The 12114-nt window shown below is 39.1% G+C and overlaps 2 protein-coding genes across 11 annotated transcripts in view; one reads left to right on the top strand and one right to left on the bottom strand.

The window, feature by feature from the left end:
- Positions 1 to 2815, top strand: part of LOC132406300 (very low-density lipoprotein receptor-like) — a 97089-nt gene extending 94274 nt beyond the window's left edge. The window contains exon 12 of the mRNA XM_059991769.1: positions 786 to 2815. Coding sequence (XP_059847752.1) covers positions 786 to 798 — 13 coding nt within the window. The 3' untranslated portion in view covers positions 799 to 2815. The remainder of the gene's footprint in view (positions 1 to 785) is intronic.
- The window catches only part of LOC132406298 (DNA-binding protein RFX2-like), a 219634-nt gene continuing 209679 nt past the window's right edge, over positions 2160 to 12114 (bottom strand). For all 10 annotated transcript variants that reach the window (XM_059991762.1, XM_059991766.1, XM_059991758.1 and 7 more), the window contains 2 exons: positions 10796 to 10838; positions 2160 to 10661 (listed from right to left, as the gene is read on the bottom strand). In XM_059991762.1, coding sequence (XP_059847745.1) covers positions 10516 to 10661; positions 10796 to 10838 — 189 coding nt within the window. In that variant the 3' untranslated portion in view covers positions 2160 to 10515. The remainder of the gene's footprint in view (positions 10662 to 10795; positions 10839 to 12114) is intronic.

The following is a 12114-nucleotide window of genomic DNA, read 5'->3' as shown; positions in this document are numbered from 1 at the left end:
TGACTGTTCGGAAGTACATCCATCAGCAACCTACTAGGACCCTAACTCCCACTTTCCCTTTAAATTCAACCATTTCATTGGTAGATTTATTATGCATCAAAATTGATTTGGAAGTGTGTTGGGGTATTAATAGAATAATATCCAATAATCTATTAAATCAGCCAGTCCAGAAAGCACAAAATTCCTGTTCATTGGAGTTTTACATTGCAGTGAAACGGTTGATGATTCAGGTCAATCAGTCAACTGAGAAAAGTTAGAAATCAAACATGTTTTAAGTTGAAGGGGGTAAAGAGAACAAAGGATTGTGCGAGGGTGGAAACGTGGCTGAAAGGTGTGTCTAGATGTTTGTCAGCTGAAAAGTAAAGATTCATCAGAGCTGAGCTTGTGTTGGAACAGTGCAAATATGGCTAGAGGATGATCAGAGTGGACCAGGGAATTAACAGGCATCTGGAAACCAGTGCAATGGGCAATTGTGTTCTGCAAAGAGCTTGTCCATTTCTTTTGTTTTTCTCTGTGGTAGAGGTGGCCACACTACAAGCACCAGATATAATGTACTAGAGTGAAACTGAATTGTCTGACATGGAAGGACAGTTTAAGTGCCCAGCAGCTAAAAGGGGAAATGGTAGTGTTGCATTTACAGCCATGAGCACAGGTTCCACAAAGACTTTATTCAGCTCTGTTCTCCATAGTTAATACAGGCTGTAGCTAGAAATCCATGAAAATTGCTTTGATTCTTTGCATGTTCTCATGGAATTTGCTAATTTCTGATTCACTTGAATCCACAGCTCTTTATTGTGAGGATGAAGAGGGACACATTGTTAAGGGCAGGACTTGCATTTTTGTCAGCAATCCTGTGGTAGGTGGTATTGTTCATGTGACTGGATACGCTGAAGATCATTGAACTGTTAATGTTATTGCTCAGGGTATTGATAAAGTATTTATTTATAATGTTCTGATATTATTTATTGTGGGATTTAATTTGGTGCACAGCAAGGGAATGTGTCAAAAAAGCTTTTCATCAATGTTCCATTAGGAACCATTTATCTGATCCACAAATAAGGCCAAAATCAGATGCTGTAATTAAACACTCAATGAGCCTTCCAACTGCACTGAATAATATTAACATAACTATAAGAAGCTTCTTGGACACATTCCCTCAGTGTTAATCCCATCAATTTCTGTGCAAATGTCACGTGAAAATAAAATTAAATTTGCTGTTGAATCTGTTAGCCAAGAACAGAGTTCCCATGATTTTCTTTTTTTTTTTGTTTTTGTATCCCTTTCATTTATGTTCCCCTTGTATACTTGTGGTCACTCCTGTCCTTATTTCTGAGTGAGGTCTCCTTCTCACCGGCCTGGTTCACACAGTCTTGGTGAAGATCCACTACAATTGTTTGTTTGTGCGTATGGTTCCTTACCCATATTTTCTGGAAGGTTCAAGATAAAAGCTGAAATACAAATTTGATCATAGATTTAAAATGCAATCACAGCATCCTCAGTTATTCAGACTTTACACAGTTTGAAATATCTGGAACTTGGAAAAGAAACAAAGCAGTGGCTGCCTAGTACTGTTTATTGCAAATTTTTTGTGCCAAATTTTGCTGCTCATATTTGGAAGACTGTCTGAAATAGTGTGGAAACACACATTGACGTAACTTCTGCAAGGTAGTAGACAGGTAAACATTTCCAGATCTAATCCTCAACTGAAAACTAAACAAGCTGTTAATTGGAGCAGAATCAACTGTGAAAGAACAAATGATGCAAGAAATACTGACATTCACTTTGCTTAAAAGTGGCAGGTATGTTCTGTGATCCAAAATTCACCTTGAACAGAAGGCATTTTCAATTGAAATGACCTTCAATCATCAATCTGCTATGAGAACCTATCACCTATGTTTAGATACTTTGTTGTAATTTTGTTCTGTAAAATTAATACTGCCTTTGGATTAATACTTTTTCAAAAGCCTGACAAGTGATTAATAACATTTTGTGCTAAACTTCTGCTTGTAAACAGTCACCCCAAGCACATCCTTGTGCTGTTTATTTCTACATTACTGAAGGGAAATCAAATATCTGATAGTGACTGCAGTTTATGGAATTGTTAGATGTGGTTGAAAGACTAATTCTCGGATCCCTGTGTTGAATTAATTATTAGTAAAGTGTTTGTGTGTTTAAGCCATTAACCAACATTCTGTTGGCCTGTAGTGCCACTGGAACGGTTGCTGGGATGCAGGCTCTTGCCGAAGATGCAAGCTCCTGAACTGGAGCCTAGTTTACCAATAGCTTAGTCACTATGTTTGTTCCCTGCTCATTGCACTGCACAGGTTAGATTTTAAACTGACCCCTGATTAGAAAAGTACTTGATTTCTGATGGAAATAGGTGACTGACCCAAGCTGCCAGCTTGACTCAGGGACATTGTAGCCAAAATCCATGCTAACATTCCCATGATCACCTCCTACAGCACATTCTCTTTGTCTCTGAGCAGTTAGAATTGCTATTGCTGTATCACTATTATTCCCTTTAAATTCATAAATATTCAATTTACAAGAAGTTACACTGGAGTTAACAAGAACTGAATGTTAAAACTAACATTTTCACTGAATCACGTGAAAGAATAATTTAGAATAATTGCGAATCAAATTTCAGCACAAGTTCGTGTTAAATTTATCAATTTAAAAAATCTTATCTATTTTAATTATTTTCAGCTGTGTCCTGTTACATTGTTAATTGATTTTAAAATGTTGGCAACATTAAATAACAGACTTATGTTAAAATCAAACTATGCCACTGGGTTCAATAAAATCTCACAAATCATTCTTTTGTTGTATGTGCATGTTTGCTCAACAATGACTTATTTCTGCTGTGGTTTTTTTTTTCTGGTTTTTGAATCTTTGTTAGATGCATTGCTTCTTGCCTTGCCTACTGTAACCTTTTGTAACAGTTTTGGGGTAGGCTTTAGGAGAAAGGAAATGCTACAACCTCTTACTGATTAAGATTACATGGGCAGTTGGAAAATAATAGAATTAATGGATAGAAAATAGGGTCAATGTCTTAAGGTTGTAACCAGCAAGATGAAGGTGAATCTTATTGTAGAGTATTTGGACTTTCAGAAACCTTTGATAGTGCCACAAAACTTAAAATGCAAATGACAGGATGGGTTTTTAGAGGGAGCCAGGTTTTATTATTCTTTCAATTGGATAGTGATGGCTTTAGATGGAATATATATGCTATTTCATTTAGCTAAATTGCTGATCTTACTATTTCCATATTTTATCCTCAAAGTATTTGTCATTTAGTTGAAGAAACAGACAGCTAAAAGACATTATGTGGAAAGTGGTTAAAAAATAGTAGGCTTTAGGTATTTGATAGAATGAGCAGAGATAAATTATAAGCTCTGGTACTCTAACCCAAGTAGCTTAAACTAGCCTCAATAATGTGCAGAAGTATGAATCAGAATGTAAAGAAAAATTAGTCTATCTGGAAAAAGACCTGAATCTAAAATCTTGATACTTATTTCCTCAACTCTTATGAAGTACTGTAAATTTTTCTATACACCCTTTAGTGTCTTGTTTGTAACACTTTATCTGCCTTAATCTCTCTGCAACCTCTACTGCTGATTATTGTTTATTATTGGTTTATCAGTTTTAAATCATACCTTTAACTGTAGCTACTCTTTACTGTTCAGAACATTTCTTTTTGTTGAAGGGTTCTGTTGTGGTTCAATCAACCAGTTTACTAAAATTTCTGCCTGAACAAGTCCCCTGCCTGACCTTGCCGAAGTGTAGTCACTGCCTTACAATTGTTCTTGCCTTTTATCTGCTTGTGGTCACGAACAAGACTAAGCAAGGAAAGAAAATGAAAAAAATACTGGCAATCTGAAATAAAGCTACAGACAATACCACACATTCAAGCGACTATGAAGAAGCAGCTTCTGTTCCAGGCATCCTGTTAGAACTGGGTAAAGACTTTCTATTCCAGACCTCCTCAGGTTGTAATGGAAGGAGTATCTTTTGGGGGTGGGGGGGGGGTCCTGTTACAGTCCCATTTAATCCTTGGGAAGGCAGCAACAGCTCGAGGCTAGAGGTTGGTGCTGATATCTCAGTGCAGGGCAGTTGGTGGCATGCCGTGGCTTGGGTGAGGGCCTGAACCTGTGCAACAAGTTCCTCTTCAACCAGGACCCAGACATCTTCTGTGAGCTATAGCCAAAATAACTAAACACGGTGGATGTAAGAGCCCGGCTGATTGATGCAAATCCACCAGGAAACTTTAGAGAGTAACAGATACCTCAGCCAATGACTTTGTAAGTGAATATCTCCGACTGATGGAATTAAAAGGAATTACCCTGGGATAGAATGTAGATCTAAGGAGCTAATGGAATGACATGTTGAAAATATTCCACGGGAGTCTGATTCACAGGTCCTGGTTAAGCTGGAGCATTTAACGAGCCTTCCCTGCAGTGGATAATCACAGGAAGCTCGAAGACGGTTGCTGTAACTATGATGAGATGTGGCATACAGGAAGATCCTTCTGTTGCTGAGCTATGGACACCTGAGTCCAGTGGATCTGTTAGCCTGATGCCCACTGTCTTCAGAAAAAAACATAAGAGGTGACCCTCTCAGAATTTGGAGTAAGATCTTACGGTTAGAGACTTTATCACATAATGTGGGAAGAATGTTGATGGGAACAATAACAATCCCTTTAATGCACTGGATGTTCTAAGGACAAAACTAATCTAAAATGCTGGAAACAAAAAGATCAGGCAGCATATGTGGAAAGAGGACTAACATTTCATATTAAAGACCCTTTATCAGAAAAGGGGGAAAAACTTGTGATAAGTTTCAGAGAAGGTGTGGGGAATGCCCCAAGGTCACTATGGGGAGGGCTGGAGGTCCTTGGATTAATGGTAGCAGTTAAAGAGTACAAGGGAGTGACGTCAGGCTATAAGAGACAGGGTGAATTACCACAACTTGAAGAACTCAATACTCAGCCCAGAAGGCTGCTATGTGCCAGTTGTGTGAAATGTTGTTCCTCAATATTGTTTTAAGCCTGTTTATAACAGGAGATCACATCAGAGAGGTCCAAATGGGAAGGGGATAGCAAGTTAGTGGCAGCGAAGGAGAGTTCTTGGTCAACTCCTAGTCTCATGCCAGCTGTATTTGGTTTCTCTGGTATAGATGAGGCCACAGTGCAGAAAAACAAGTGAGTCGCTGCTTCACCTAGAAAGACTGTTTTTGGCAAGGGCAGAGATGAAAGATTGAGGGTTGCATCTGCTGTAGTTAAATGGCAAAGGGCTGGTGAGAAAGGTTTTTGAAGGAAGAGCGAACCAAGGAATCACAATCAATCTACTGCCTGGGGTGGTGTACCCGATGGTGAAACTTCATTGAAGTTGCAGAATTTGTGAGGGATGGTCTGTTAAAGGTGGGAGTCAATGCTACAGAAGGAGCGTAATGTGCTTCTTTGTCCAGAAAGAAAAGGGGCTGAAAGCACAGGTGTGAAGAGGGCAACAGAATTCTGGAAGGAAGACACTTCAGAAGCACGTGTATGGAAAGTCTCATCACTGGACAGAGAGGGAGGAGGCTGTGATGGATGTTTGTTGCTTAGTTCAGACCAACAGATGGACAGGAGTGTGTAAGATGGCTATAGGTGAAGCAACAAAGAGGATCCACCAAGATGGGATGTGTGAAAGCAGAAGGCTAACAGAGGGAGAGGTGCTCTGACGGATTGGAATAATGGAAGTAGTTACAGGGCAGGGTGCACTTGGACGAAGGATGGGATGAATCCCCAATTCAGGAAGAAAGAAGGGAGGCTAGTTGACAGGCTATTTCAAAGCAGAACATGGCACAGTTCTCTGGTGCGGCTGATTCAGCAAGTTTTTATTGATAAATTCAGAGTTTTAAGGAGGTTAATTTTTAAGATCAAGAATGCCCTGTGGGAACAATCAAATTAACATTTTTTGAGGACCTATTTTCCGAATGGTGATACAGATTGTTTGTATGGAATTTGAGGAAAGATTTAAATCACAATGCACAAAATGTTAACAAATTTCAGTTTTTACATCAATTTATACACATATTACAGGTAACAAAAAAAATTCCAGACTGTAAGTTAGACTAACCAAGCTCATTGTTGCTAAACTACAGCTTATGAAGTAAGTAAAACCAGGCAATTTGAGTCACTTTCATTTTACAAATAAAACAGTAATACAGATAATGTAAAAGCAGAAAACCTATACACCTTAAAATTATCCCAATCCCACTGATGCAATGCAGAATGGAGACAAATTCATAGACCTGAATGATCAGCTGACCATGTGTAGACTTTCATGCCTTGATAATTCAGTAATTATGAATGTTTCTGAGGCTGAAAAACCATGGGATATACAATTACACTGTTTTGTCTAAGGCTTTTGGTTCAGAACAAAGTGACACAGTTTGGAAATTGATCAAAGATTATCTAAGGACATTATCCTTGTGTGTAATTGATGTTTCAGTCCTGAATAATAAAATCAAATTGTTTTAAGTAAAATAAATAACTTTTGGAGTAAAGCCAAAATACAATTGAAATCATCAGAGACAACAGATTTCTGAATGGTCCATGAACAATACCTCACTATTTTCTTCTCTTTGCACTAGTTATTTTCAAATATATTTCTTATTGTAACTTAGTCTTTTTAATGTATTGCACTGTACTGCTGCTGCAAAACAACAAATTTCATCACATACATCAGTGATAATAAACCTGATTCTGAAGGTTTGAAGGCAGAGTAGAGAAACAGAAAACCCTTCATCATATTTAGAATTTTGTTGCTGCTTAAGAAGTAATATGCTTGTATTTTGTAGATGGACAAATTCATTGGGAAAAGTTTCTAGTGCTAGCAAAAGTGGCCTTTATAATGCAGCAGTGAGTTACCATGTACACACAGATGTAGAGGTGAGTTACATTGTGCACACAGTTATTCATAATAACCTGAATTTCAATAACTTTTCTTGACTTGGATACCGAGAAACAAGTTCCTTTAAAGAGAAATGACATCCAGCCATGCCACCAATGATGAGGGTATTGAAACACAATATATGGCATAGCTGGGTCCTGTTACTGACCCTGAAGAAGCAGTCAAGTTACACTGGCCCCATTGGGGACTGCCAGTAGCCATGTGGCAGTCACTACCCAAGGCATCTACCTCGCAGTTACTGGAGTTTACATTGGATTTATTTGCATCATTGAAGCTATTTTTTTTTACTTGCGACAGTTTGGGTACCCCAAGGTGCTATTTACAGATTCTGTTTCTCCAGCACTAGCAGTCAAGCTGCAGATGACACGTGGTGGGAGACAGCTCTTTGCTTTGTGCCTGAGCAGATGATTGAACACAGTGAATGAAACTTTGGATCACAACTGATCACCAGAAGCATACTTTATTTAAGCTTCAGTTCCTGTGCAGGGGCCTGCTATAGTGTGGTCAACTCTGTGCTATAGGAAGGTCCACATAATTCTTGATCAGTAATTCACAGCCCAAGTGCATCACTACGTCACAGTGAAACTAGCACCTTCTGAACAATGTAGGTAGATGTGGCTCACGTGGACAGTAGAATACAATTACATACAGACACCAACATGCAGGGGTGGCTGTTAGCAGTTCGGCTAGGTATTTACTGCAGCATCAGATCAACAGAAGTTTGTGGGTGAGAAATTAGGAAATATGGATTCAAATTGGGTAAAAAGAGATAAAGATATAAATGGTGTTACAGAAAATGAGTTTTAAATTTTTCAATGGTTTTGTAATGTTTAATGTTAACCCCTTTCTTTGCCTGCTGGTTGGATAATTTTTGTTCCATTGCAAATCTGTACTACACAAAGTAAAAATCACAGCAAAGGCAAGTTTAAAAACACTGACAAATTGTTCCTATTGTGGGAGGATTTGGACTTTAAAAAACATAAGATAATACATCTGAAAACATTTACAACAGATATTTTCCAGTCTTTTTAAAAGAAAACTGAAGAAGTAACTTACTTAGAAAATGACACGAGTCTTCAGTGGTCAATGAAAAATAAAGAACACTTTGAAGTTAACTTTTTATCCAATAAAACTGGTGGGCTAAAAGTTCACATGAAATCAGTTGAAGAAAGCTCAGCTTACACAGTGCACACGTTCAAACCTGAACCCTCCAGAGTCCCAATCATTCTGTTAACTACTTTGCTAAATACTGTATACTCTACTAGAATTAACGCAAAACCTCTAAGGTTTGCTCGTTGTTGTGTCTGATTTTAATTACATAGAAGTGAAAGGCTTATTAATTGCATTGAACCCAATAAATAAGTTACATAAAGAAGCTTCAAAAATGGAATATTTAAGCTTCCCAGCTCACTTTAAACATTGTGACAAAGTTGAGGACAGATAGGTGAACAGCTGATGGTAGATGACAGATACTTTATGAGGACAGGGATTTATGATTCTGGTTTAAGTGAGAGTGACCCAACTGTGTTAATGGCACCAACGTACAATCAGCAGACCAACAAGCTTCAAAACCTAGTGTGAAGGTATGCTCTTTGCAAAAACTTAAATCATTTCAAAGCAATAAAATGTCAGAAAATGCCATGATTTTAGTATGAGGACCACTGATCTGTGTTGAAGCTCTCCTACTGTCAGCAGAGAATAGCTCAGGGGAGTTGCTTACCTAAAACTCAAGTGTTTAGAAGACTAAGAGGGAAATGACTGAACATGTTTAACATTTACAATTATAGTGAATGGAAAGTGCACATGTGCCATCAAGATAAAGCCAGCAGCCTTCACTGCAAGGGGACATATGTATAAGATACGCAGCTCCCCTTTTCTGGAGACTACTTGTCACATTTCAAGCATGTGACAACTCCCCAGCTGGAGCCAGAAAAACCACTGAACTTACCCCAAATCAAAAACAAAATTGCTCGGGAAATGTAGACAAGAAAGAGACAGGAACCTTTAAAACTTATCACTTGACTGCAAAATCTCTTTGTTCACATCTTCTAGGGTTGTGCTGTTTGTAAACACTTCAGTTTTGTAGAACTATTTCAATCACCGTTCAAAAGACCAAATGAGGAGGGAAGGATGTAGCACAAAACTCCAAGAAAGCCCACACAACTCTTTTCTACCATCAGACTTGCTAGTTTCCAAAAATACAAATGTTCCCTGCTCAAGAACAAATAAGGCTGCAGAACCAGAAACATGCATGTGCAATTAGAAAGTAGTGTAATGTTTTTAAAAAACTGTGTGACACCTACAGCAAGTAGACAAGGTACTTTACTGAGGTTAATATGTCTATTTAGTAATTGCAAGTAGTTTGATGTCACTTAACCATCAGTAGCAAAAATAGTTATAAATGACAGATTTTAAAAGTCAGTTCACAGTGTCTGGGTCTCTGACCAGTGCAGGCACATTTCCCCTATTATCCCAGTAATTTTCCTAAGGCACAGTGAAATGCATGTACTGGGTTCCCTGATGTATAACATACCCTACTAAAGGGGCGCAATTATCACTAGCTGTTGGGCAGCTAGGTTCATTTTTAAATGGGTAAAATAATGATCTAATAAGGCAATTATCACTCACTCAGTAAGTAACAGCATGTTTGGCCAAACAGGCTTCCACAGTGAGTGCCATAGAATCAGTCCAAGGCGGACAGGATTGGTTAGTTACTGGGTTCATCCAAATGAACCTCAACACTCCTTCCTGAGTTGTGATGGTTGTCATGAACAAATTCATGTCTCCATTCAGTTGGTCTCCCAGGCATAGGAAGTGAAGTGCTGGAAAAGTAAGATCTTACGGTCATTTCACTAATTCACCACCCACATGCCTCTGGCCTGTCTCGAGACTTTCAGGAGAGAGTGGTGGACCCTATGTAGAAGCTTCACTCTACCTAGCCAACCACCATAGCCCCGACTCGGCCCATACACCTCCTAGCTCAGGAAGAGTTAAATGAAATATTTTAACCACAACATTGAAAACCACAGAACCTATCCCCAGAGAGAATGGAATGGTTCAGCCAGCCTCCTGAGTGTGAGGGTAGATGGGAGAGTGACAAAAGCAATTACAAAATTAAAAGGTTCTCCTCTATTTGCAAAAATAGAATGTTGAATTAGTTTCCTGCCATACTCAAATTAGTAGCCAGTTAAAATCCCAGTGGATCTGCAATAACAAATTTATATATAATGACTAAAGCAGCACTATAAACCAGTACCCTAAACCATTTAAAAAGTCATTGCAAAATAGCTTGAACTCTGTGCACTAAGCAGCTACAGTTATTCAATTGCATTGGACGCGGCCTCCTCTGGCTCACGTTTTTCCTCTAGGTCACATGACAATGCCATTGCAGCCACCCATTGAGGGTTGGAGTGTTTAAGCACTGGTCTAACATGTGCACCTTTTGCAATTAGTTTCTGTGATCTTATGTCGAGCTCAGCCAGAACTTGGAGAATGGGGTATTCTTCTGCCCCATAGTGCCAAAGTGGGTGTTTCATTGGAGGTTTTGACCTTTTCAGTCTGATTATATTGAATTCATTAGTTCCTGGTGAGTGGAGACTTCCATCTCTTGAAGGGAATGGTTGAGGTCCACACGCTCTCGCTTGACAGGAGGTTCACTCACACCTCTCAGATCTGCATCCACCTCGCTTTCCAGCCCACTCCCGTCATCTGTTCAAAAATTCATTGAAGATGGTCACAACATGCAACATAGGTCCCTGTTATAACTGGATATATAATGCCAGGGATCTCCAGACCTGGAACTTGGAGATGCCCAAGGCAGTCTACATTAAGAAAGCTCTTACCTTTCTCCATCTGTAGAGGAGACATGGAGCTCAGATCACCAAACTACAAGAGGCAGAACATATGGAATTAGAATGCTTAGCTCTCCTGTCCAGTTATATTTACTCTAGAGACCACTTAATATTTCTCTTCTTCAAATTAGACTGACCAAAAAATCATGAAAATTCCCGTCAGATTTTCGATTGAAGCTTAGTTTTAAAAAAATCAGCTCTATCCAAGGGAGTTAGGAAGTCATGCTGCAGCTGTGTAAAGTTTAAAGAGGCCACATTTGAAGCATTTGAAACAGAAAGGTTATGGACACTTAATGGTGGTTCACCTCTTGGGTAAACAATACAGAGAAGTTGGACAGTCTTGGACTGTTTTCTCTGGAGTGTCGGAGGCAAAGGGGTGATGATAGAAACCTATAATGTATAAAGTATCAATTTTATTTTTATTTATTTAGTAATACAGTGGAACAGCCCCTTCCAGTCCAAGCAACCCACCCATTTAACTCTAGCCTAAACAAGGGACAACTTACAGATGCAAATTAACCTGCTAACTGGTACGTCTTTGGACTGTGGGAGGAACTTTCTTAGAACTTTCTTAGAGAAGATGCTGGAATTGAACTCTGAACTCCGATAACCTTAGATGTAAAAGCGTCGCACTAACTGCTACACTACCATGGTGCCCCAAGGATAGAACCATCAAATACTAGAGGGCATAGCTTTAAGGTGAGTGGTGTAAAGTTTAAAGGTTTATGACACAAATTCTTTTATGCAGGTTGTGGAAAGTGCCTGGAACGCCAAGAAAGGCATTGGAAGCAGATAAGAGCAATGTTTAAGAGACTTTTAGACAGACACATGTACAGGCAGGGAATGATGAGATATGGACCACATGCAAGCAAACTGGTAGGCACACACGTGCTGGGCTGAAGGACCTGTTCTGTTACCCCAACCCTCATTTTCACATCTCCTAACTATGTGATGCCTCTGTGACTTCAAAGTACTTCCCTAGAATTTACTGTGATTTATTTATTCACTATTTATTTAGAGATACAGTGCAAAATAGACCCTTCCAACCCTAGCCTAGTCTAATCTAATCACAGAATAATTCACAATAACAAATTAACCTACTAACTGATAACGTCTTTAGACTGTGGGAGGAAGCTGAAGCACCCTTAAAAACCTATGCATTTCCAGTACAGACTCTACTGGTGATGTTGGAATTAAACCCTGAACTCCCAACTCCTTGTGACTGGAGGTTCTCTTTAGTGGCTCCAATTTTTTCCTAAATCTCAAGAGGGTCTATCTGGACAAGCAGGATTGTGAATCTTGGGTAGGAG

The sequence above is a fragment of the Hypanus sabinus genome, chromosome 16 (genome assembly GCF_030144855.1).
Source record: "Hypanus sabinus isolate sHypSab1 chromosome 16, sHypSab1.hap1, whole genome shotgun sequence".
Classification (NCBI taxonomy): Eukaryota; Metazoa; Chordata; class Chondrichthyes; order Myliobatiformes; family Dasyatidae; genus Hypanus; species Hypanus sabinus.
The sequence above is the reverse complement of the archived record's forward strand: the minus strand, read 5'-3'. Positions and strand labels throughout refer to the sequence as shown.